Source organism: Chiloscyllium punctatum, chromosome 20 (genome assembly GCF_047496795.1).
Source record: "Chiloscyllium punctatum isolate Juve2018m chromosome 20, sChiPun1.3, whole genome shotgun sequence".
Classification (NCBI taxonomy): Eukaryota; Metazoa; Chordata; class Chondrichthyes; order Orectolobiformes; family Hemiscylliidae; genus Chiloscyllium; species Chiloscyllium punctatum.
Window position 1 is genome coordinate 17,128,088 of NC_092758.1, and position 24,057 is coordinate 17,152,144.

Consider the following 24,057-nt stretch of genomic DNA (forward strand, 5'->3'; position numbering starts at 1 on the left):
AAAGTCACTCACTTTATTTCCTGAGCAACATTAGAGAACCAGTTGGCCTTTGCGATAACAACCTTGTAGTTTTATGGCTGAGACTAGACTTTATTCCAGACTTATTTAATTAAGGTTTGAGTAAATGAAAGCTGCAGACGAAAGTTGCGGATGAGCTGACAATGCTTGACCAGTTACTCTACTGCAGGTATGTTGAAGTTTCTCTCTCTTGAACTTTTAAGGTGCAGTTTCAAAGCTCAGCACTGTTTGGAGAATACAAGTCACTCCGAACCATGATTAAAGAAACAATCCCTGGAACGTGGCTGGCTGGCAGCCTTTCATTACTTTTAATAGTTTTTTTTTAAATCTCATGTGTTTCACATTTAAGAGGAGTCTGAATCCTGCTTCTTCCCACCAGTTTGGAGAGCCTTGTATCAAAACATATGACTAATATTGAAAGGACTCCATCTTGCACCATTGTCAAAGCCACCCCCACTGAAGGGTTCTTTCCAGATGAACAGACTCTTTTGTGACAAGGGAAGTAACCTCTCCAGGAATGAATCACGGCTGTCTCTGCAAGACAAAGGTTTCTGTTTTATTGTTCTAGTGATTTTTCTTTTACGTTCAGTTTGCCTGAACTTATTAAAACCTTTGCAAGTGGGTATGGAATATTAAAGCATAAAGACCTTCATCACAAGATAAGTGTAACAAGGTCAGCCAGGTGACTCTCATGGAATATGAGTTCCCTGTTTGGGGCTGTTAATCTGGTCCAATCAGGGAGCCCTTGCTGACAGACAAAAAGAAGAGTGTCGAACATTCTGATACTGAGAGCTGGCTCTAAGGGAGCTGGATCAGTACCAGGGACTTTCCACGTGTAAATAAAGGATAACTTCATGACAAGATCCTGGCCTCTGTGGAGTAAGTTTCTGTATTCGTTTGTGCAGTTTCAAAGGCATTGCAATGGCATCAGCATCCCTGTACCAACCCCTCCCTCTAACCTCCACACACAGAACTGCCCACACTCCCACGATGAAATACTCACCACTGAGAGTTGTTCCTAATTACAGTCGTTTGCTAGTCTTTGAGAAGCCAGTGATAAATAAGGTGAAATTTTTGGGTGCAAGAGCAATGGTAGATTCTGAAAGCTGTTGCGTGCATATCTTTTAATCCACTAAAACGTTAACAACAATATGTCAATATGATGATCAAATAGCTCTGTGTATTTCAAAAAGTGATTTCAATAAATTATGTCACATAGAAGTGACAGTTTGATACTGTGACTAAAAGGACATGTTTGTGACTTATTCTCAATTAATCAAACTTTACCAATTTATTAGGAGAAATTGAGGACTGCTGATCCTGGAGATCAGAGTTGAGAGTATGATGCTGGAAAAGCACAGCAGGTCAGGCAGCATCTGAGGAACAGGAGAACCGACATTTTGGGCATAAGTCCTTCATTTACCAATTTATCCCTCTTAAATTCATCAAGATTTATTTTTAAAAGAAGAACACCACCTGATAGACTGGATGGCAGAGTAGGCCATTCAGCCCATTTAGTCCACTCTACCATTTATTGAGATCATTGCTGATTTGAGAATGCTCACTGATTAATGTGAGGTTTTGTGTTGGAAATGTCGAGTGTGGAAACCCGTTAGAAAAGAATGAAATCACCTTTCAAAATGGCCACATTTTTGGGTGCAGATTGCATGTTGCAAGCTGTTTGCATTCAATGAGGAACCTTCCCCGATGGTCCACAGAGGAATGGGTTTCAATGAGAATGCTGTGGTTGCAGAAAGGTACTGGCACTTACTTTGCCATGGGAGAAGTAAGCAATGTAAAGGCAGGGAGATGGTACATCAAGTTTGCCTTTTAGGGATCTCTTCTGAAGCAAGGTCCAGGATACCTACACAAGACTAACGTCTTGTGTCCATAGGCAGGCAACACCTAGTGATGTTATTGTTAGACTATTAATTCAACTCTCCTGCTCCTCAGATGCTGCCTGACCTGCTGTGCTTTTCCAATACCACACTTTTTTTACTCTGATCTCCAGCATCTGCAGTCCTCACTTTCTCTTATTTATTCGGAAACTCAGCTAACCTTCTGCAATCCAGGTAATGTTTTCAAGCAGAGTGTGGTGTGTATATGGAATAAGCTGTCATAGGAAGTGGTGGAGGCTGGTACAACTACAATATCTAAAAGGCATCTGGATGGTTTCATGTAGAGGGATATGGGCCGAATGCTGGCAAGTGGCACTCAGTCATGTTGGGATTACTGATTGGCACGGATAAATCAGACTTAACCGGCCTGTTTCCGTGCTATATGACTCTATGATTCTTTGACTCTGATTCCATTGTTATTATAGAGAGAAAGCTCCAAAGACCCTTTGAGAAAAGAAATGCATCTAATCTCTGTTTGAAATTCTCTCCAAGAGAAAAACACATCCTCTCCTCATCTACGATGTCAAAACCCTCAGGATCTCCTGCATTAATTCAGGTTGCCTCTAATTTTTCTATACTCCAGCAGATACAAGTCTGTCCAACCTGTCCCGATAACTGCTCAACCCCTCCATTCGAATAATTAGGCTAGTAAATCTTTACTGAACAACCTCCAACACATTACACAATTCCTTGCATAAGGTTCAGAATAAATACTGCCTACAATACTCCAGATGTGATCTCAGCAGTGCCCTGGGTAATTGAGAAACAGCTTCCCTAATTTTGTATTCAATTCCTGGACAATCAATAATAACATTTAGTTACCTTTCCTCATTTCTTGTGACTGCATACTAATGTTATGTGATTTATAATGAGGATATCCAGGCCCTTCTGTATCTCAGAGGGAGCTGCAATCTTCCTCCATTTAGGTAAAATGCTTTTTTAAATTCTTCTTCTTTATAGACCAGTTCACCTCATTAATACTCAGTTTTCTATCTTACCAAACTTACTAACCTGGCTAGAGGTCAAAGAAAATCTTGCAGGGAAACCAATGCAGGTACTTGGCAGATTCAGCTCCCTGTGTGCACTGAACAACCATTGTGTTGTATTAGAACAAACTGAAGCACAGTGTGTGATCGATGGGCACCAACCAACTCTTGCCCACACATATCGACATCTTGTAGGTGCCAACTCATCACAACCGTCATGGTCCCTCTCCATGACGGCAGGGCATGCTAGAAGCACAAACTTGTTTTGCAGAATGCACCAGCATCTACCATTGAAAGGCTACAGAAGGGGCATTTTGCATGAAGGGACAAGAACCCAGCTCAGAGATTGGGTCATGCTGTATCTCAAGACTATTTGCTTGCCCGCTGAGTGGTTACCAGCATTCATGCCTTGCTTTGCTGTGCCAATTAGTGTAGTTACACACAACTGGGCGTCTTATGTTGATGGTCAGCAGTCCCCCGTCAAGGGGTGGATAACTTGCTGTATAACACATTTTTATGTCAATCTTAATCCTACACCACATGTGCCAGCCACTACATGTACAGCAAGCAAGCAGTCATATCTCCAAGGCTTAGGGACGTATCTTCACTGATGGTCATGGAGGCACTTATCAGAGTTAGTCAAGGCAGTCTCCAGTACCAGTTCAGGGGATTGGCTACAGTCAGACATCCAGTCAGGATGATTGCATTGCGAGGTTCTTGTCTCTAGGGAGTGGGTCACTCAGATGGTAAGTACAGAGTTGGGGGGAAGGGAAGTGGAGTAGGACTGATGTAGCCAGGGAACAGTGCAGCCATCATGTCAAAATCTGATGAGACTTTCCTGTCAGCTCACTCAAGGGGGTAGGCCATGGTCAGCCCATCAGCTCTGTTTGTAAAAACTAAGGGCAAAGTGTAGAGGGCAGGATGTAAGGGCAGGACATGAGAATGAGACTCTGCACATTGGTCTTCAGGACTGGGTGCTGCAGTCTGGGGGTAACGAAAATGAGAATTGTGAATGGAGGCAAGTATTTGCATGGAAGGATGTAGTAAAGCATGGGTGAAGGGGGTCATATGGGAAGAGAGTACATCCATGCTCAGGAGTGTAGGACCACATCTGCCACAGTCATCTCATATACCAGGGGCTGTAGAGGAAAAGTGGGCAGGTGTAGGCATTTGGGGATGGGTTGGTGGGATTTTAAGAAAGTATGGAGCCTATGGTGTTTGCAGGAAGGGCTACCAGGAACAGAATGTGAAGTTTGGAGGCTTGCTGACATGGTGAGGCAGAGGCTGGAAACCACTGGCTGGTGAGAAGTCAATGTGGCCTTCTGCAGTGTTAGAAATTGAAAGTGTGCATTGGAGAAGAGAAAAAAAGGCTGTGATCACACTTTGACTGGATGGAGTAAGTATCTCAACCTATAAGGGATGGCATATAGGAGCTACCAATGTGAGGCCCTTTAAGGGGAAAGGACACACACACACTCTGCAGATTGGAGACCCTATGGGCTCCTTTTTCTCTGCACATCCTAACACATTGCACTTCCCGCAACTGTGTGTATTGCACCTTCCTGACACAGTCACTGCTGGTCAACTCCTTAATACTTACACATGTGGACACAGAGGCCGCAAAAGAAGAGGGGCTGGGGTCAATGAAGTCAGCAACACTCCTAGCTCTGTATATGCTGTGTTCCTCTTGCCCCCAGATGATGCAGCAGGCTCTGTTACCCATGCCAGCAAAGTACCCTCAATAGGTTTTCTTCTTGCTCTCCCTCCCATCATGTCTTACTGTGCTCCATAGTTTGTAGCTGGGTGGAGAGAATCTGTTCAGCAATGGAACATATTGATCCCAGCACTTTGATCCCAGAAGATATTTAGATATGGATGGGTGAGATATGCTGAGGATCTTCTTGCCAGGGGCAAATTGGCCTTCCTTGGCTTAAATTTCTAATGGTGAGGGGCGTTTGCAGGTTGGAGGTGAAGGGAGTGGCCACCTATCGGACACCTCTGAGAGGGCTGCATGTGGGTCCCCATGGAATGAGCCATATCTGAGCTTGGTACTTCTGTTATTTTGTAGATATAAGAAAGTCATGGATTCCCCCAATTACATTGTTAATATTATTTTATAATGTGCACCCAAGACCTTTAAAGACTAAAACACAGTGATTCTAGGTACCAGTGAAGGAGGGGTAAAATGGCTCCCCTCTTTCTGCACAACAGATTTTTTTTAACTGATGGATTTGTGAATTTGGAGACTGTTTAACTAAGTCCTGTGACTATAAGACACGGCAGTCAGGTTTCCTTCTGTTTTAAAAAAAAATTGGTGTACTTAACACCCAATCTAGGTAAGAATACCAATAAACTTTTCAGATCTCCATCACACGTCAATGTAACAGTTCACACACATATAAAATCAAGCTGCAATGTAAGAGAAGCCCAGTAAAATGTAATGGTGTACAGGTCTGTTAAATTGATAGCGAGACTGATTTCACATTGGGTAAAAACAATGACTACAGATGCTGGAAACCAGATTCTGGATTAGTGGTGCTGGAAGAGCAGAGCAGTTCAGGCAGCATCTAAGTAGCTTCGAAATCGACGTTTCGGGCAAAAGCCCTTCATCAGGAATAAAGGCAGTGAGTCTGAAGCATGGAGAGATAAGCTAGAGGTGGGTGGGGGTGGGGAGAAAGTAGCATAGCATACAATGGGTGAGTAGGAGAGGGGATGAAGGTGATAGGTCAAGGAGGAGAGGGTGGAGTGGATAGGTGGAAAAGAAGATAGGCAGGTAGGACAAGTCCGGACAAGTCAAGGAGACAGTTACTGAACTGGAAGTTTAGAACTCGGGTGAGGTGGGGGAAGGGGAAATGAGGAAACTGTTGAAGTCCACATTGATGCCTTGAGGTTGAAGTGTTCCGAGGCGGAAGATGAGGCGTTCTTCCTCCAGGCGTCTGGTGGTGAGGGAGCAGCGGTGAAGGATGCCCAGGACCTCCATGTCCTCGGCAGAGTGGGAGGGGGAGTTGAAATGTTGGGCCACGGGGCGGTTTGGTTGATTGGTGCGGGTGTCCCGGAGATGTTCCCTAAAGCGCTCTGCTAGGAAGTGCCCAGTCTCCCCAATGTAGAGGAGACCGCATCGGGAGCAACGGATACAATAAATGATATTCGTGGATGTGCAAGTAAAACTTTGATGGATGTGGAAGGCTCCTTTAGGGCCTTGGATAGAGGTGAGGGAGGAGGTGTGGGCGCAGGTTTTACAGTTCCTGCGGTGGCAGGGGAAAGTGCCAGGATTGGAGGGTGGGTTGTTTGGGGGCGTGGACCTGACCAGGTAGTCGCGGAGGGAACGGTCTTTGCGGAAGGTGGGGAGGGAAATATATCCCTGGTAGTGGGGTCTGTTTGGAGGTGGCGGAAATGTCGGCGGATGATTTGGTTTATGCGAAGGTTGGTAGGGTGGAAGGTGAGCACCAGGGGCGTTCTGTCCTTGTTACGGTTGGAGGGGTGGGGTCTGAGGACGGAGGTGCGGGATGTAGATTCACACTGGGCATGGTGATCTCTCAATTCTGTATTGAGACCGTTTATCTTTTCTGGAGGAAATAGCTGCCTGGTTAATAATTAAAACATTGCAGCACATGGAGGATGAAACAACAGCAAGGCTCAAACTTTCAGCCAGGTGAGGAAGGAGACAGAGTCAGAGAGAGAGAGTGTGTTACAATATGGGTCCAACCTGTTTATTGTGTTCCTTGATTCGACAATTTTCATGCCTCAAGAAATCTGTTTCTTCAACATAGAAGGAGTTAGTTGGCTTATCCCACAATCCCTCTCACTAACTCACCAGTTGGCCTTTTACTGAGCTCCGAGCTTTTTATTTCAATTTTTAAAAAATTCTTCAAATCTGCCATGGTGGGATACAAGCCCATGTCCCCAGAACATTAGCCTGGGGTTCTGGCTTCCTGGGCCAGCAACTTTGCCACTCCCTACTGCCATTGGCTGAATGGTTTGAATATGTTCATAGCAAGTTGATTCCAGGTCTCTGCTTTAGTATGCTTAGAATATGGCTGAACAATTTCTGTTTCTCAACTGCAATCCCATAGTTCATTAGGATTTTGCTCGATAGCTTGCTTCTCACTTAGTTGAAGACATGGTTGATTATCTGGATATTTTGTTAATGGTTTCATATTCCTCCTCCATGAACATTATCTTTGAGGTTTTTGGGACCAGGTAATTCCATTTTAATGGCTTTGGGATTGCTAAGGTACAGTAATGCAAATGTTTGGCCATGTTATTAGTTGCTGTTTTGATTCACTTTTAAAAAAAGGCTGCTTCTCAGTCTTGTAAAATTCAACCAGTTGCTTGGAGCCCGATAATATTTTATAATATAAAACATTACCTTATAATGATAAACATTCTTCAATTAACCCTCTTCAAAATATTTTCTCTTCTTTCAGGTCAGATGACAGATTTAATTTATGTGGAAAAAGACTTGGTGAAATCTCTGAAAGAATATATAAAAGCAGAAGAGAGTAAATTAACAAAAATTAAAAGGTACCTTTTACAATGTCTATAAATCCTCTTTCAGTAAAATGATCATAACCTGATCATTTCTTCATTATAACCTGATGAAAGTGTACCTCCTTCACACTTAATTTTATGAGGTTGATCCCTCAGTGTGTGTTGATGTTCACTGTTATGTATAGACATGACCTTATTATGCCTACTTTTTAAAGTTCATAAAATTCATATTTAAGAGACCACTTGAGGCAAGTTACTTGAAGTTGAAGCTTCAAGCAGAGAAAAGGGAGTTTTCCCATCTGCATCTGAATGCATGTCAGTCAGCTCAGTGTATTAGACACTAACACCGAGGTACATAAAATTAAATTCCTTTACTCTTCATTGCTAATTTCCATCATCCTGTCCAGTACACAGTAGTCTATGGAAGTAAGCCTACTCCTGCCTTACAGCTGTCTCACTGTTCAAGACCACTTATAAATTGTGCAATCACTACTACAATGCAATTTTTTTTCAGGAGGCTTTAAACACCACCTCATCTGTCAAAGCTGCAACAATCAATGGCCATTCTAGGACACTGTCCAGTCTATAATAGGTTGTTTAAAAAAAAAGAAAGTAGTCTTTCAGTGGGATATAATTACAATGGAATTACAATTTCCAATCCTTTAATCATACCTTCTGTTGTGTAAACAGTTGGGCTGAAAAGCTGGATCAACTGACACACACATCAACCTCTGACCCAGAAGGATATCTGGGTCATCCAGTGAATGCATACAAACTCATGAAGCGATTGAACACGGAATGGCTAAAACTAGAGAGCTTAGTTCTACAGCAAACTTCTGATGGTAAGTAATGGAATTGCTATCGGTTAAGAATTTCACTTGATTGAAGAGGATGCAATAGGTGCACTATTTCAGAAATATGCACAACTATGTGATGAGTAATAGCTATAGTTTCTAATAAGAATGACTACAAAGGAATTCTTAATTCTACAATGTAATGTTTAGCACCAGGATAAAACAGGATAAAGCAGCGCTTCAAAAGCTAGTGCTTCCAAATATACCTGTTGGACTATAACCTGGTGTTGTGTGACTTTTAACTTTATACACCCCAGTCCAACACCGGCACCTCCAAATCAGGATAAACCTTGATCCCCTACAATCATGTTAAACTGGCCTATTTCAATATTGCCATATATTATATAAGCATTCGGGTCCAATTTCGTCATTTGGCCACAGAAGGAGTTTTTATTCTAGTATCAGAGGTTTGAGTAAAACTTGGCGATAGGATAATGGATAAGAGAGGTCCATGTAGAATGACTTTAAGTTGAGTTTGGAATATTTTTGTTGGCCAATTTGAGCAATTTCAGGCATGAATAGGAGAAAGGTTTGAATCTTTTCTACTCCTGGCTTCCAACACCCTTCCTGACCATGAACCCTCTAAAATCCCTCCCTGCTTGACTGACTGACTGACTGACTGATGTATCATAGAAACATGGAATAGAACCATAGAATCATTACAGTTTGGTCCCTGAAACCAATTTCCTCATTACTCCCATTTAGATTTGGGTTCAATTTAAATTGTTTAATAGAGGCCCGAGTGGGAAAATTTCCCTAGCCTCATTTTCCATGATTTATTTGCATGTTATGGGTGACCCAGGTTAATAGTCAACCACATTGCTGTGCTTGTGGATCACATGTCAGCCAGATCAGGTAAGAATGGTGATTTTTCCTTCTTTATTAAACCAGATGGCCATTTACATAGTGTCCACTAGGCTAGCTTCTTATTTCAATATTTTAAAAATTCATATCTGCCGTGGTAGGACACAAGCCCATGTCCCCAGAACAACAGCTGGTGGTTCTAAGCTTCCTGGTCCAGTGACATTGCCACTACACTACTGCCTCCCCTACTACCATGGTCTGAATAGTGTCCTCCTGCTTCCTGGTGTACTGACACCTGCAGTTAAAATTGCTGCTGAAAGTGTCTATTTTGTATTCACTGAACGTCTCAACTGTCCACAGGATTGAGATAGTCAATTTAAAACAACAATGTGCATTTAGCAGCAGCTTTAATACAGTGGCTCAGTGGTTAGCTCTGCTGCCTCACAACACCAGGGTTCCAGGTTCAATTCCAGCCTCTGGCGACTGTCTGTGTGGAGTTTGCACATTCTCCCCATGTCTGCGTGGGTTTCCTCTGAGTGTTCTGGTTTCTTCCCACCATCCAAAGATGTGCAGGCCAGATGAATTGGCTATGCTAAATTGCCTATAGTGTTAGATGCATTAGTCAGGGGAAAATGGGTCGGGGTGGGTTACTGTTCGGAGGGTCAGTGTGGACTGGTTGGGCTGAAGGGCCTGTTTCCACACAGTAGGGAATCTAATCTAATCAGAAAATATCCCAAAGAGGAAGAGGCAATCAATTAAGAGTAGAGTTTCAATTAGTGGTGAAGAATAAGGAGGAAACAGTGATAGAGAGAAGGAAGGAGACATGAATAGAAATAACAACTTGGATTTTCACTGATTCAGCAGTCCCATAATAATTATTGTTTCCTGGATTTCTAATCCCTTCCTGGGTTTTCAGATCATCCCTTTGGCCTTTTACAGGTGCTGGCTGTTTTGAGTCTCAATAGTTCTCTCAGCCTGCCCAGCCCCATTGCGGAAACTCTCTTGGCTGAGAACCAAGCCATCCATTAGTGTCTTGAAACACCTAAACCTCTGCTTGATTGACAGCTTTTGGCTCACTGATTTCTGCAATAAATTTCATGATGCATTGTGAAACAAAGTTTAGAGATTTCAAGTTCCCATAGCTTCAGCAGTTAAAGCTTAATGATTGGATGATTGACACCTTCATTGGGCTGCATGAAGGGGATTTTTTTTACCATGGCAAAAAACTATGAATGCATGATTGTAATTCTTTTCAAATAGTTTTGTCCATACATGCACATCTGTCACGTCAAGGTTCATTGCTTCTATAAAGATATGTTGGGGTGGGTGAATGGGCTTTAATATAGCATAGCCAGGCATGAAGTGGACATAAAGGTTGTATGGAGAGGCAGTCTGCTTTAGGATTGTTTGAGGAGAAATATTTTAACTGGGGTGGGGGTATTACCATAAGGGATGGGGGATGGCTTGGGGAAGGCCTAGATGGGCATGTGAATTGTGTGAGGGCTGGAGAGCCTGATTTAATTGGGATAAAGACCCCAGTAGCTGGGCAGGCCTTTTAAATAGACCACACCCACAACCTACTGTCCTTGTAGTTGACTCTTAAGTATTTCCCTCGTTCTGCTGGCACTTACTGCCGCAGTGTTAGAGAATTCCAGTATCCATTGAAACCCTGTTCACCAGTGAGAAACAAGAAGCCGAGTTGAATTTTTGATTTATTTTCTCCTTTTATTTTCTGGCCCAGGGAAACAGCAATTGGAAATAGTACCAGCTGTAGTCAGTCAATTTAACTGCTGATGGAATCTTGGGTGCCATGGTTTATATGATTCACATTGCTTTGTAACAGCTGGACAGCTGTACTTTGTTTTGCAAGCAAATGAGCAGCATTATGTTAAAGGAAACATTTGTGAAGTGTGCTGCTCAACATTTGATATTAGGTTTTGGATTTTCTCTTGACACCATTTTCTTTTCCATTGCTGAACAGCATTCATCGCTAATCTCTCAATCCAGAGGGAGAACTTTCCCACTGATGAAGATGAGAGTGGAGCTGGGAAAGCCCTTTTACGTCTGCAGGACACCTACAAACTGGATTCTGAAAGTATTTCCAAGGGCAAGCTACCAGGTACATGCAACAAAAAGGGCAATCTGTTTTGAGTTGTGGTTTCGCAGTGGCTTTTGACCTGATTTTGAAATTTGCATCAGTAAGTTGCTAAGGAAGTGGCAACCTTAGGTAACCTGGAACTGCAGTGCATTGGCATAATAACCAGAGGATAAGGAGTTCCCTATCTCAGCAGCAAAGTCATACACAATGGAAACAGACCCTTTGGTTCAACCAATCAGTGCCAGCCTAATGCCAAACTAAACAAGCCTCACCTGCCCTGTGCTTGGGCAACATCCCTCCAAACATTTCTTATTTATGTATTTATCTAAATGCCTTGCAAACATTGTACCCGTATCCACCACTTTCTCTGCAAGTTCATTCCACACGTGAACCACTCTCGGTGTAAAAAAAATTGCCCCCATGTCTTTTTAAAATCTTTCTCCACTCACCTTAAAAATGTGCCCCTAGCCTTGAAATCCCTAACCTTAGGGAAAAGGGGATTCACCTTATCTATGCCTTCATGATTTTATAAACCTCCAAAAGGTCATCCTAAACCTCCAATATTCCAGTGAAAAACATTTGGAAAGAAAATTGCAGCAAAATATGGAGCATATTAAGAGAAGGAGGAAAAATAAATTTAGTCCACACTACCCCTTAAGTGGACGCTGAGGTTGAATATTCCCACGAACATTGGGAACTCATCGTTAGGATCACTATCAAACCGTGCCTCTTGCACCATGGTGCAATCATAATAGGAAGTAGCCAACCAACAGGCTACCCCCACATTCACCATACAGTTAAGGACAGAAGAAGGAGTCATAAATTACATGGAAGACCCAGTCAGAGGTCTTACACAGATATGCCTGACTGCTGTCACGTTTTTCTGGAGATAGTGGTCATAGATTTCAAATTCTCTCCTTAGAACCCTGTACTTATGGTGGTAGAATTTTCCAGTGGGTTTAGAACTGTCAATCTTTGATAAGATGGGTTTCAGAGAAAAGAGAGATGGGACAAATGCTGTTGCTGCAGGCAATTTGTTTGTTAGGTCAGTCTGTGTTGAAATCCAATAGCTTTATTATACCCACGTGTATTCACATGACATAAAAATATTGTAAACTCAGTGACTCTAGTTGAGCAGCTTATGCACTTTGCAAATGTCATGTTTCTCCCTACTGCAGCCCGTCTCCTTTGCTTTGAAAGTGGTCTTTCCAAAAAGTTAATTGTACAGAGGTCTGTCCACCAATTAAATTCTATGATTAGATTAGATTACTTACAGTGTGGAAACAGGCTCTTCGGCCCAACAAGTCCACACCGCCCCGCCGAAGCGCAACCAATCCATACCCCTACATCTACCCCTTACCTAACACTACGGGCAATTTAGCGTGGCCAATTCACCTGACCTGCACATCTTTGGACTGTGGGAGGAAACCGGAGCACCCGGAGGAAACCCACGCAGACACGGGGAGAATGTGCAAACTCCACACAGAGAGTCACCTGAGGCGGGAATTGAACCCAGGTCTCTGGCGCTGTGAGGCAGCAGTGCTAACCACTGTGCCACCGTGCCGCCGTTCTGCATTAATATTTCAGACAATGCATTCTCTTAACACTTACCAAAATATTTTAACCTCTTCTTTCATTTCTCATGATCTTTGATGATTAGTCAGAAATGGCAGTTCCTTAGGATTGTAGTGTTTTATTAATCTGCTCTATCTGTATCTGTAACTACTTCCAGCCCCACAACTCCGTAAAACATCTGTATTCCTCAATTTCCTCATTTCCTACCTTCACATTTTTAATTACTCCAAAATAGGTGGCTGTGCCTTTTACTGGGTAGGCCATGAGTTCTGAAATTCATGACCAAAATCACACTCCTCCCTTTTTCCTGATATTCTTTGAGATCTATCCCTCTGTCCAATCTGCTAACCATCTGGTTTAATGCCTTCACACTTGGCTCATTATGAAATCTGGTTTGGTAGAACCTTGCGATCTTTTATTACTTTCAAAGATGCAGTATATATGCCGTTTGTTGTTGATAGGTTGCACAGTTACCAATATTTTCCTGCAGGTGCACAGCATATTGTCTCTCTAACGGTTGAGGATTGCTTTGAGCTGGGGAAGATAGCATACAATGATGCTGATTACTACCACACTGTACTGTGGATGCAGCAAGCCCTTAAACAGCTGGAGGAAGGGGAGCCCAGTGTCATAACCCAGGCCGAAGCTCTGGATTATCTCAGCTACTCCGTGTACCAGATTGGTGATATCCGGCGTGCTATTGATCTGACAAACCGCCTAATTGCTGTTGGTAAGAATACACAATAACTAACATCGTAACAAGGGCATGTTGTACTGAGAATACTAAAAGCATGAGTTCAAACCTCACCTTGGTAACTGGAATATCAGGATTGAGTTTAAGATCTGGAAAACCAATCTCTCCAATTATCTGTGCTTTCACAAATGCTCCCTGTCGTTTTTTTTCTAACCCATCCTCCCTCCATTCTGTGACTGAAAATTTCTCACATTTCTGATATTTCCCAGTTCTGATGAAAGGTTCTGTAAACGTTGACGGATATTTTTCTCTCTCTACAGATGCTGGCTGGCCTGCTGAGTATCTCCAGCATTTTATATTTTTAGTATGAACAAATAGCTGGTGTCAGCTATTGAATCAATGTAAAGTCCAATATTAATGGTTTTCAGGGGAATGAAACCTGTCATCTTTACATGGTATGACCTCTGTTTGACTCTCGTCCCATACACTAATGATCTGAACTCCAAAGTATCTTTACTCAACTTGTGCATAGATTTCTTGTGTTTTTTTTTAATACATCATAGGATATGGGTGTTGCTGACTAGGTCAGCATTTATTGCCCCACTCTAATTGCCCAGAGGGCACTTAAGAGTCAGCCACTTGTCATGTATAGGCCAGGCTAGGAAAATACTGCAGATTCCTTTCCTAAAAGACTTTAGTGAACCAGATGCATTTTCTCCCCAGTAATCAGCAATTGTCATTGGACTCTTGATTCTTGATTTTTATTGAATTCAAATTCCACCATCTGCTATTAGCATTACCTGGCTCCCTAGATTAATAGATTAATCAGATTAATTCCTGTCCATCTTCCTTCCCATCTGTCCACTCCACCCTCCTTTCCAACCTATCACATTGCCCCCACTTCATCTACCTGTCTCAGCTACCGTCGCCCAGCCCCGCCCCACCCCACTCCCACTTATCTCTCCGCCCCCTGGGATCGCAAGCCTCATTCCTGATGAAGGGCTTTTGCCCGAAACGTCAATTCTCCTGCTCCTCGGATGCTGCCTGACTTGCTGTGCTTTTCCAGCGCCACACCCTTGTCCCTGGATTAATAGTCTAGTGATAAAATCAGTAGGTTATTGCCTCCCATTGTTATTACACACTTCTTGAACAACTGGAACATGAAACCAGGCCTCCTGCCTCAGAGGTAGGATACTGTCACTGGACTACAAGAGCCGTATGGACTGGAGACTTAACTTTTTTGATTAATCAAGCCAGCTATTCAGTCCCATCAGAAACCATTCAGTTGAAAATCTGACTTATTACCACCTTCTCAGCACAGTGAGCAATAAATGCCAGCTTTTTCTAAATTTATCCTTTTGTGAATTGTTGGCATCACTGACAAGACCAGTATTTGTTGCCAATCCCCAATTATATTGATTTGAATGATGTGCTTGGCCTTTTCAGAGGGTATTTACAAGTCAGCCATATGACTGTGGGTCAGAGTGACATGTAGGCCAGACCAGGTAGAAAATAGGAGATTTTCTTTCATACAAACCAGATGGGTTTTTATGACAATCAATGAGAGTTTTATGGTTACCATTACTGAGACTGACTTTTTATTCCGAAGTTATTATTTGAATTTCCCCAAATTATTCATCTGGTCTTTTTGATAACTAGTCCAGTGACATTAACAGTATACCATTGCCTCTCCTCAGCTAAACACATTGGGCCTAGAATTCTTTTGTCTTTTAAATGACGAAATTGCTATTTTCTCCGACTTTGCTGCAGACATTTTGAATTTAGATTTGGGACTAAAACAGAGTGAGGAAGAGAAGCAAACATTCTTGCACAAGAATTACGTTATAATTGGAAAGGGGACAAATAATTCCAGAACAGCTGTATATATTTTTTTAAAACTTGCAAAAGATTATTAGGGCAACTCGACTCATCCAGTTTTTTTTTCACAAATTAACCCCTATTTTTCCAACAATGGGCATAGATTTCTGGACATTTTCATTTCTGGTGGGGATATTGTGGCTGAACATCTGAAAAACATCCTGGAGTAGCTGCAGACATTATAAATCTGAGATTTAAGTAAACTTCCAACTGGAAAATAGATACCTCTGAGAGATACATGTGATTATAAGGAAAGAAAATTGCATTTACTTCATATTTTTTACAGCCTCGCAACATCCTAATGTGTTTTGCAGCCAATGGAGTGTTTTCAAATGTGTTCACTCATAATTCCGTGGCAGTAGATAATGTAAACACTGCTAAAAAAGGGGCATGAAGTTGAATGCTTTTGTCTTGCACTTACCTAGAATGAAACACAAAAGAAATAACATTCAGAAAGGAAGCAACAGCTTATACAACAGGGGAAGAGGGCGCAGATTAGTTAGACCATGGTTGGCATGGAAATACAGCAGGAATTGTTAACTGTATCAGATAACTAATTACATTCAAGCCAGGCTGGTCGATTCAGTTTGAGGTGTTGCCATGGGGATACAACATGGATTGGTTGTCTCCATATCCCTTTACTCAGTTCGAAAAGTGCAATTTTCTTCTGTCTGAAGTGAACACTCTCTTTGTAATGTATGAAATGTGATAGACATATTGCACATATGAAGGTCCCATTTGATAATGATCTGTTTGTTTATTCCCCAATTATCTTCAAGATACAGATAACAACTCCTTAGCTCATCTTTGGTGGGTGAACCAGGATCTTACACATCGTTGTGTTCAGGCCTCTGAAATCGGGCCTCCGTCCTTTACGTGGAGAGTATTAGCATGCAAACTGAGCCAAAAATGACATCTCTGTTCTCCAGTGATTGTGGCAGTTCACAAAGGACAATAGAAGTTTGGAATTCTGAGGCCCATAGGTGTATGAATAATTTAAGCTTTCAAGTCTGCAGTGGATAGATGTTCATTGGATGATGACTCTCAAGGGATATGGAACTAATTGAGGTATAGATGGGGCCTAGTCTAAATGAATGGTGGGGTGTGTTTGAGGGGTTCATTACTGCTCATATTTTCACGTGATGAGGAGGTGCCAGTGTTGGACTGGGTTGAACAAAATCAGAAGTCACACAACAGCAAATTATAGTCCAACACCTTTATTTGAAATCACAAGCACTGCTCCTTTGTCAAGTGAAGTGACTTCAGCTGATGAAGGAGCAGCACTCCATAAGCTTGTGATTTCAAATAAACCCCTGGTGTCATGTTTTCACAGGAGGAGGAATGACCTAAAACAATGAGGTATGCACCTGTTTTGCATTACAGACAAGGGATCAAATACCGAGTGCCACGAGCTAAAAATGGGTCAGCAACAACCTTTCCATGTCTGCGCAATTTTTAATGTTTTTATTTATAGGCAGCTCCAAATGAAACTCCGAATACACATGCCCAGCAGCTGCACATCACTGCTGACTATATAAACCTGAAACAACACAATCAGATCTCCTAAGGCAACAGGATTACAACCCCAAGGGAATAGATTTACATTTTCAAAGAACAAGTTTCAGGCAATATTGGGAATTTCTTGAAAGTGAGATTGACTACTTCCCTGAAATTGCATTTCGAGTTCATACCAACTCAGTGACAGTAAAGGATGTAGTAAAACAAATGAAGGACTTTTTTATTCTTATCTATCTTCATGATAACTATCAGTACTTAACAAATCCCCTTCCTTCCTGTGTTGTGTTTCTAAGATTTAGCCATAGCTTTGCTGCATCGAAGAAATTTTCTGACAAATGTTTGAGAGGCATGCTTGAGTCAAGGCAATATGAATTGCTTTATCCTTCATTGTTAAATCATTGTGGCCACATATCTGTTGTGGATCTGTGTTTCTGAGGTTGTATAAGTTTAACATTTTAACGGTGAACATTGTGAAGGTATCATATCCAGTTTGGAAATAGTCCAGTATATTTTATTTAAATATACAAACTACATTAGGTCTCAGCTAAGAATTTTTTCTATTAAATTCACTGTGCTTTGGAGACAATCATGTTTTAATTGCCGCCCAGCAGCTGTGAAGGGGATAATATTCAACATGTTTAATGGATCTAAGCGTTAACAGTGAAATAACTTCTTTCATCATACTCCTGACTTTCTTCTTCTCCTTTTAATGACTGCTAAACTGTTTGAGTATTTTCTTATAATCTATTCAATAAATGTCCTATGCTACCAAGGTTATTGTGCTAGACTTGTGCTGAGAATTCTGGGAATATTATGCTTGCCAAGACTGCCATTTCCTTTGTAAAGGCCACCCTCTGAGATTTACTTCATTATTTTCAACATATTGGGTTAGAAAGTTGCTGAAAAAGCTGTACTATTTTACAAATAGAAAGTGGAAGGGAGTTTGATGTCCAGGAGTAGCACATGTAGTAGACACCCACAAGTTTGTAGAATCGAAAGTGCAGGGACTGTTCTTGAACCACATTAGGCACCTTGCACATGCCAATAACGTGCCTAGAAAATGCTTCAGGAGTGCTTGTTTGAAATTAGACTCCCTTAAATGCAATTGGCATTGGACATGTTCTATTGAAGGAGACCAGGCTTCTCTGGAACTTTCAGGAGCAAGAATGGTCCTCCCAATGCCAAAACAGCCCTGAAGAACTTTGACTCTGGATTAGTGGTGCTGGAAGAGCACAGCACTTCACGCAGCATCCAAATAGCTTCGAAATCGACGTTTCGGGCAAAAGCCCTTCATCAGGAATAAAGGCAGTGAGCCTGAAGCGTGGAGAGATAAGCTAGAGGAGGGCCACGCTTCAGGCTCACTGCCTTTATTCCTGATGAAGGGCTTTTGCCCGAAACGTCGATTTCGAAGCTATTTGGATGCTGCCTAAACTGCTGTGCTCTTCCAGCACCACTAATCCAGAATCTGGTTTCCAGCATCTGCAGTCTTCAGTTTTTACCTTGAAGAACTTTGACACCTGCTGGTGAATGTCAAGGGGGAGATGGTTCGACTCTCCCTTATTGTTGCTGATTATTGATTGCTGCTTATGTGCAGCTAATATTATTTGCCACTTATCAGCTTGGATGTTCGCCAGGTCTTGCTGTATGAATTGCTTCAGTATTTGAGGAGTTGAGAATGGAACTGAACACAACCCGACCAAAATGTGGATTCAAAAGGTGCTCTTCTTTCTGCAAAGAAACATTTTGTTAACTTTTCCTCATAATTTACATCATCGGTCATGTTTACTGGTCATGTATATAACTTTTAAAGGCTATTGTAGTAATGATTACTATAGGTGATGAGCACTGCACACAGTAGGTCAGTGGGATGTGACCACAACAGCATTTGCTATTTTTGAAAAATCGCTTGCATCATGCAGTTAGTGTTTCCCATTCATTAATTTAAAGAGATCTTACTTTGTTCCATTTTAGATCCAACACACTTAAGAGCCCAAAGTAACCTCCATTACTTTAAGAACATTCTGCATGAAGAAGGACAAAGTGATCAAAGAACAAATGAAGATTTTTATCAATCCCAGTCAAAGGAGGAAGTCTACAGGCGTCCAGAAACCTATCTATCTGAGATTGATTCTTATGAATCTTTGTGCAGAGGGGAAGGAATTAAAATGGTAAGAACATGACAAGAGAAATTCAAACTGTGGAGAGCACAGAAAAGGGGGATATTTGGAATACTAGTCAGAGACCCATAGAGGTGTAATAGCACGGAAAGAGAACCTTTGGTCAACTCATCCACGCCAACCAGATATTCTTAATTAATCTAATCCATTTGCCAGCATTTGGCCCATTTCCCTCTAATTCACTGGTAGTCATCATTCGTCTGATGAGGTTCTGAAAGAGGTGAGATATCTGGTTTCTAAATCCCTTGTCCATAACAGCTCACTACAGTCTGGTCTGATTTTTTTTTTGCATGGTGGGGGGGGGGATGCTAATCTAATGCTGATTTTCAAAAAGAGTAATCAATAGATCAGGGGAACTATAAGCCTAATATCTGATGTCAGTAATGGGTAAAATACTCTTCATTATCACTGAGATGAAGCAGAGGTCATTAGGGACGATTAGCGCAGCTTCTGAAACTGAAGGCCATGCCTTACTAATTTGCTAGAATGTTTTGGTAACGTTAGCAGGTTGGAGGATGAGAGTGCCCCAGGGGAAATTTTCTGCTTGGAAGTTCAGAAGGGCTTTTGATAAAATGCCTTGAAATCAACAATCCAGCAAAGCAAAACTTTATGGCTTTTGGAGCAAAGTTGCAACTTTGGATTAAAAACTAGATTCGTTTCTTTGGGCAGAGTGGTATTGTTGACAGTTGTAGATCTTTTTGAAAGCTACATTCCAGTGGTATTCCAAAAAGGCAGGTGCTAACATTATCCCTTTGTGCCTTCTTGATAAATGTGTGAAATGTATGTTGGAGCAATGATGTTTATGAACGGTACAAAAATATGGGCAGCCTTGAGGACTGGGGAGGAGAATTTAGATTTATTGGGGAATGGATCATACTGTGGTTATGGTGCTAGAGTTTGACAAATATCAAATTACGCATTTAAGAATGACCATTGCTGAGCACGGTTGCATTTTGTATGGAGTTAAACTGGAAAAGGTTGTGATTTTAGAGGCTCATGCTGAGAAGTGACAAGTAGGATATTACTTTTATTAAGCTGAGCTATTCAGTGTGATGCAATATGCATAATTTTGTTCTTCTCCAAGACTTTGTGTGGACAGCATTTGGAACAGTGTACCAGTCTTTCTCTCTTCGGACTGGGTGACAGAAAGGCTTGTTGGAGAGGGTCACAGGAATGATGCCCAGAGTTACCAGCTTTAGTTGCCTGGAAAAGTTCAAAAAACTGGTGCTTCTCCCTTCAGAGGTGCAAAAACCTTGCAATGACTTGTCAGAGGTATAGAACATTAAAGGCCTGGATTGTGTTCCCATGGTAAACTATTTCAATTTAATGAGCTGGCAGACATCGAACCTAGTTGGCTGAACAGTACTATATGAATACACAATTCTATGAAACCAGCTTATGTTGTCAAATTTGCCAGGATAGAATTTGATTTATCCTTCTCCATCTGCAAGACTAGGAAAGCTTATCAGAGCCACATTTTATTTTAAACGTATTTCATTCACTAATGTTACACTTTCCTGTAGACAAATCGCAGGCGAGGCAGGCTGTTTTGCCGCTATCATAATAACAACAACCACCCACGCTTAATTATCGCCCCAATCAAAGAAGAGGACGAGTGGGACAGTCCACACATTGTCCGTTACCATGAGATGCTGTCTGATGCAGAAATTGAAAAAATTAAAGAGCTAGCCAAGCCCAGGGTGAGTAAAGAACCCTATTTAATTTTATTATAGTGCACTGCAACATTGCTTCATATAATCCTCTTGTGATTTATCATCTGCGACAGCTGTTTGACTGCTTGACCTTTGGGACTAAGTTGTTAATCCACTAATAAAATAGGCTGAAGAGACATCAGTGTTTTGCCTGAACTTATGAAGGACCCTAGCAAGCTGACTGGCCGTGGTATCTCACATCTGATTTTTTGCCTGCATATTTTACTTGTGACATTACAGCTCTTTTGGAGCTTTCTGTGCATAATGCTTTCATCACTTATGCATTCTTTTACATGCATGAATAATCAATCAACTGGAAAATATTACATTGAGCCAGTCACATTAACATTCGAATGCTGGGGAACACACAGAACTGGCACAGATGAGAATTGCTGGTGTACAAACTCAATTGCTTCAGTGCTCTGTGTAAAATATTCCAGTTCAGTTCAATACAAGGACAGGGGTGAGGATATAAAAGAAATTAAATCAAATCATAATTACAAACTTCAGCACATTGCCTGGCCTTCTTCCAATTTCCATTATCTGTCAATCAACCCATTGTGTGACTCTAACATTCATACTGCACATTCAGTTTGGTCTTTAATGGGTTAAGAGCTGAAAATGTGTTGCTGGAAAAGCGCAGCAGGTCAGGCAGCATCCAAGGAACAGGAGAATCAACGTTTTGGGTAAAAGCCCTTCTTCAGGAATGAGGAAAATGTCCAGCAGGCTAAGATAAAAGGTAGGGAGGAGGGACTTGGGGGAGGGGTGTTGGAAATGCGATAGGTGGAAGGAGGTCAGGGTGAGGGTGATAGGCCAGAGTGGGGTGGGGGCGGAGAGGTCAGGAAGAAGATTGCAGGTTAGGAAGGCGGTGCTGAGTTCGAGGGATTTGACTGAGACAAGGTGGGGGGAGGGGAAATGAGGAAACTGGAGAAATCTGAGTTCATCCCTTGTGGTTGGAGGGTTTCTAGGCAGGAGATGAGGCATTCTTCCTGCAACCGTCGTGTTGCTATGGTCTGACACCAGACCATAGCAACACGACGGTTGGAGGAAGAGCGCCTCATCTTCCGCCTGGGAACCCTCCAACCATAAGGGATGAACTCAGATTTCTCCAGTTTCCTCATTTCCCCTCCCCCCACCTTGTCTCAGTCAAATCCCTCGAACTCAGCACCGCCTTCCTAACCTGCAATCTTCTTCCTGACCTCTCCGCCCCCACCCCACTCTGGCCTATCACCCTCACCTTGACCTCCTTCCACCTATCGCATTTCCAACACCCCTCCCCCAAGTCCCTCCTCCCTACCTTTTATCTTAGCCTGCTGGACACTTTCCTCATTCCTGAAGAAGGGCTTATGCCCAAAACGTTGATTCTCCTGTTCCTTGGATGCTGCCTGACCTGCTGCGCTTTTCCAGCAACACATTTTCAGCTCTGATCTCCAGCATCTACAGTCCTCACTTTCTCCTTTTAATGGGCTAACTCAACGTTGATCCTTCCTTCAGAAATACTTGGCTGGAGGGGAAGGCAGGCCTTAAAAATTACAGAGCTTGATATAAATAGCTGTCCCTTTAGGTGCATTGCACTTATGTATCCATATGCATTGTTGAGGAAATACAATTATAGAATGATAACCATGCAGAAAAAGCACGTTTAGCCCATTTTCTCTGCGTTGGCTCTCAAATATGCAATTCGCTTAGTGCCATTTTCCTGCCTGTAACCATGCAGTCTTTTTCTTTGCAGGTAGAAGTCTAATGCCCTTTTGAATGATCAAGTTGAACTTGTATCCACCATGCCCTCAGGCAGTACATTCCAAATCCAATCAACTCTCTGCTTGAAGAGTATCACATTTACTGCTTTTCTGCAGCAAGTTTTCTTTATGTAACAGTAGCCATTGATGCACATTGGTAATCTCAGCAAAAGACTACAATAACTGCCATAAGTGGGCAGCCTGGAGGGGTGGCAGCTCTCCTGAAACAGAGAAACTCCTGTCCTCTAACCAGCCCCCACACTCTACTTCCTAAATGAATTCTGCTTTTGCTATTTGACTATAAGCAATAATAAGCAAGAACAAAAGTTGAGGACAGAATATTTGACTGAATTAGACTGGTGCACATTTATACCAAAAACAATTTACATTGATATAGCTAAAGAATTCCCCACGCTATAATTCCATTTTACTCAAGTGTCTACAATCTAGAATTTTCCCTGAGAGTGTGGTGGAGACAGGCTCAGTTGAAGTATTCAAAAGAGAATTGGACTTTTTAATTTGCAAAGGATGAACAGGCAAGGTGGCAGGGAGAAACCTTGCAACATCGCTTCCTTTTGTGTCTCACATTTACTTCCTGTGAGCTTTCTCAAATCACACGACATTGGTAACACCCCTCTTTACACAAAGGAGTGATTACTCCAACTCACAATCCACACTGCTAAGAGGGACCACCTATGTGGCTATTTTTTCTTCATCCATTTCCCCCAATCCCCTCAATAGTCTCGGGACTCTGAAACTTCCTAACTATCTGAGGTCGGGTAAAGCTGCACAATCCTGGGATCCTTCAATTCAGCATAACTGAGACTCTTCTACAATGGTTTATTTAACCACTGAACAAATAGAGGCGGTTGGCTCCTCCCAGTGACTATAACAGTATTAACCACATTGAACTGTTAACCACATGTGTTACTGAATCATTTGCTCACCGCGAGACAGCTCACCTGATAACTGAAAATGTGAAGCCTCCAATTTAAGTCCTTCACACGTTGCAGCTTTTTGTCACTCAGCAATACTGGTTTCAGTGCCGTCTGATATCCATGTGGTATCACGATGGGAATCATGATGAAAGGACCTGGAGAATGACAGCAAGTTTTGCAAGATACAGTGCCTTATACCTTCTTAGCAATACAGTTATATCTCCCATTATCAGACAGAATCTACCCAAGCACTTTGCTTTGTGTGTTTCACCACCTCAATGCACAGAATCTCTTGTTTCTCAGTATTTCATCTTTCAGAGTATGGGTGCAATCTTGTCGAGCAGATGGGTTAGCTGGGTTTTTGGCCAGCAAGACACTGTCACCTCTCTTAGGAAAGCCCAAAGTGCCACTTGGGTACTCAATTGGGCTTTCTCCTGGGATCAATAGCCCTGGGGACAGAGCTGTTGCCTGTGAGGGCTCCTAGCCCATCAAAGCTGTTAGCTCTTTGTTTTTAGTGCAGCACTAATGGGATTGGAGGAGCAGGCAGGTGGAGGTCACTGTTGGCAAAACACCACCCAAGGACACAGATGGAGGGGAATCCTGGGTACAGGTGAAGGATAGCAGGAAGTGGTCTTTTGTGAGGGGAAGCTGGGGCAGGGGGTAGCTGTCAGTGAGTG

At 42.2% G+C, this 24,057-nt stretch overlaps 1 protein-coding gene across 7 annotated transcripts in view; it reads left to right on the plus strand.

The window, feature by feature from the left end:
- Positions 1-24,057, plus strand: part of LOC140491938 (prolyl 4-hydroxylase subunit alpha-2-like) — a 98,167-nt gene that overhangs the window by 39,660 nt on the left and 34,450 nt on the right. For all 7 annotated transcript variants that reach the window (XM_072590418.1, XM_072590417.1, XM_072590416.1 and 4 more), the window contains 6 exons: positions 7,330-7,426; positions 8,084-8,235; positions 11,033-11,170; positions 13,215-13,454; positions 18,786-18,982; positions 20,515-20,691. In XM_072590418.1, coding sequence (XP_072446519.1) covers positions 7,330-7,426; positions 8,084-8,235; positions 11,033-11,170; positions 13,215-13,454; positions 18,786-18,982; positions 20,515-20,691 — 1,001 coding nt within the window. The remainder of the gene's footprint in view (positions 1-7,329; positions 7,427-8,083; positions 8,236-11,032; positions 11,171-13,214; positions 13,455-18,785; positions 18,983-20,514; positions 20,692-24,057) is intronic.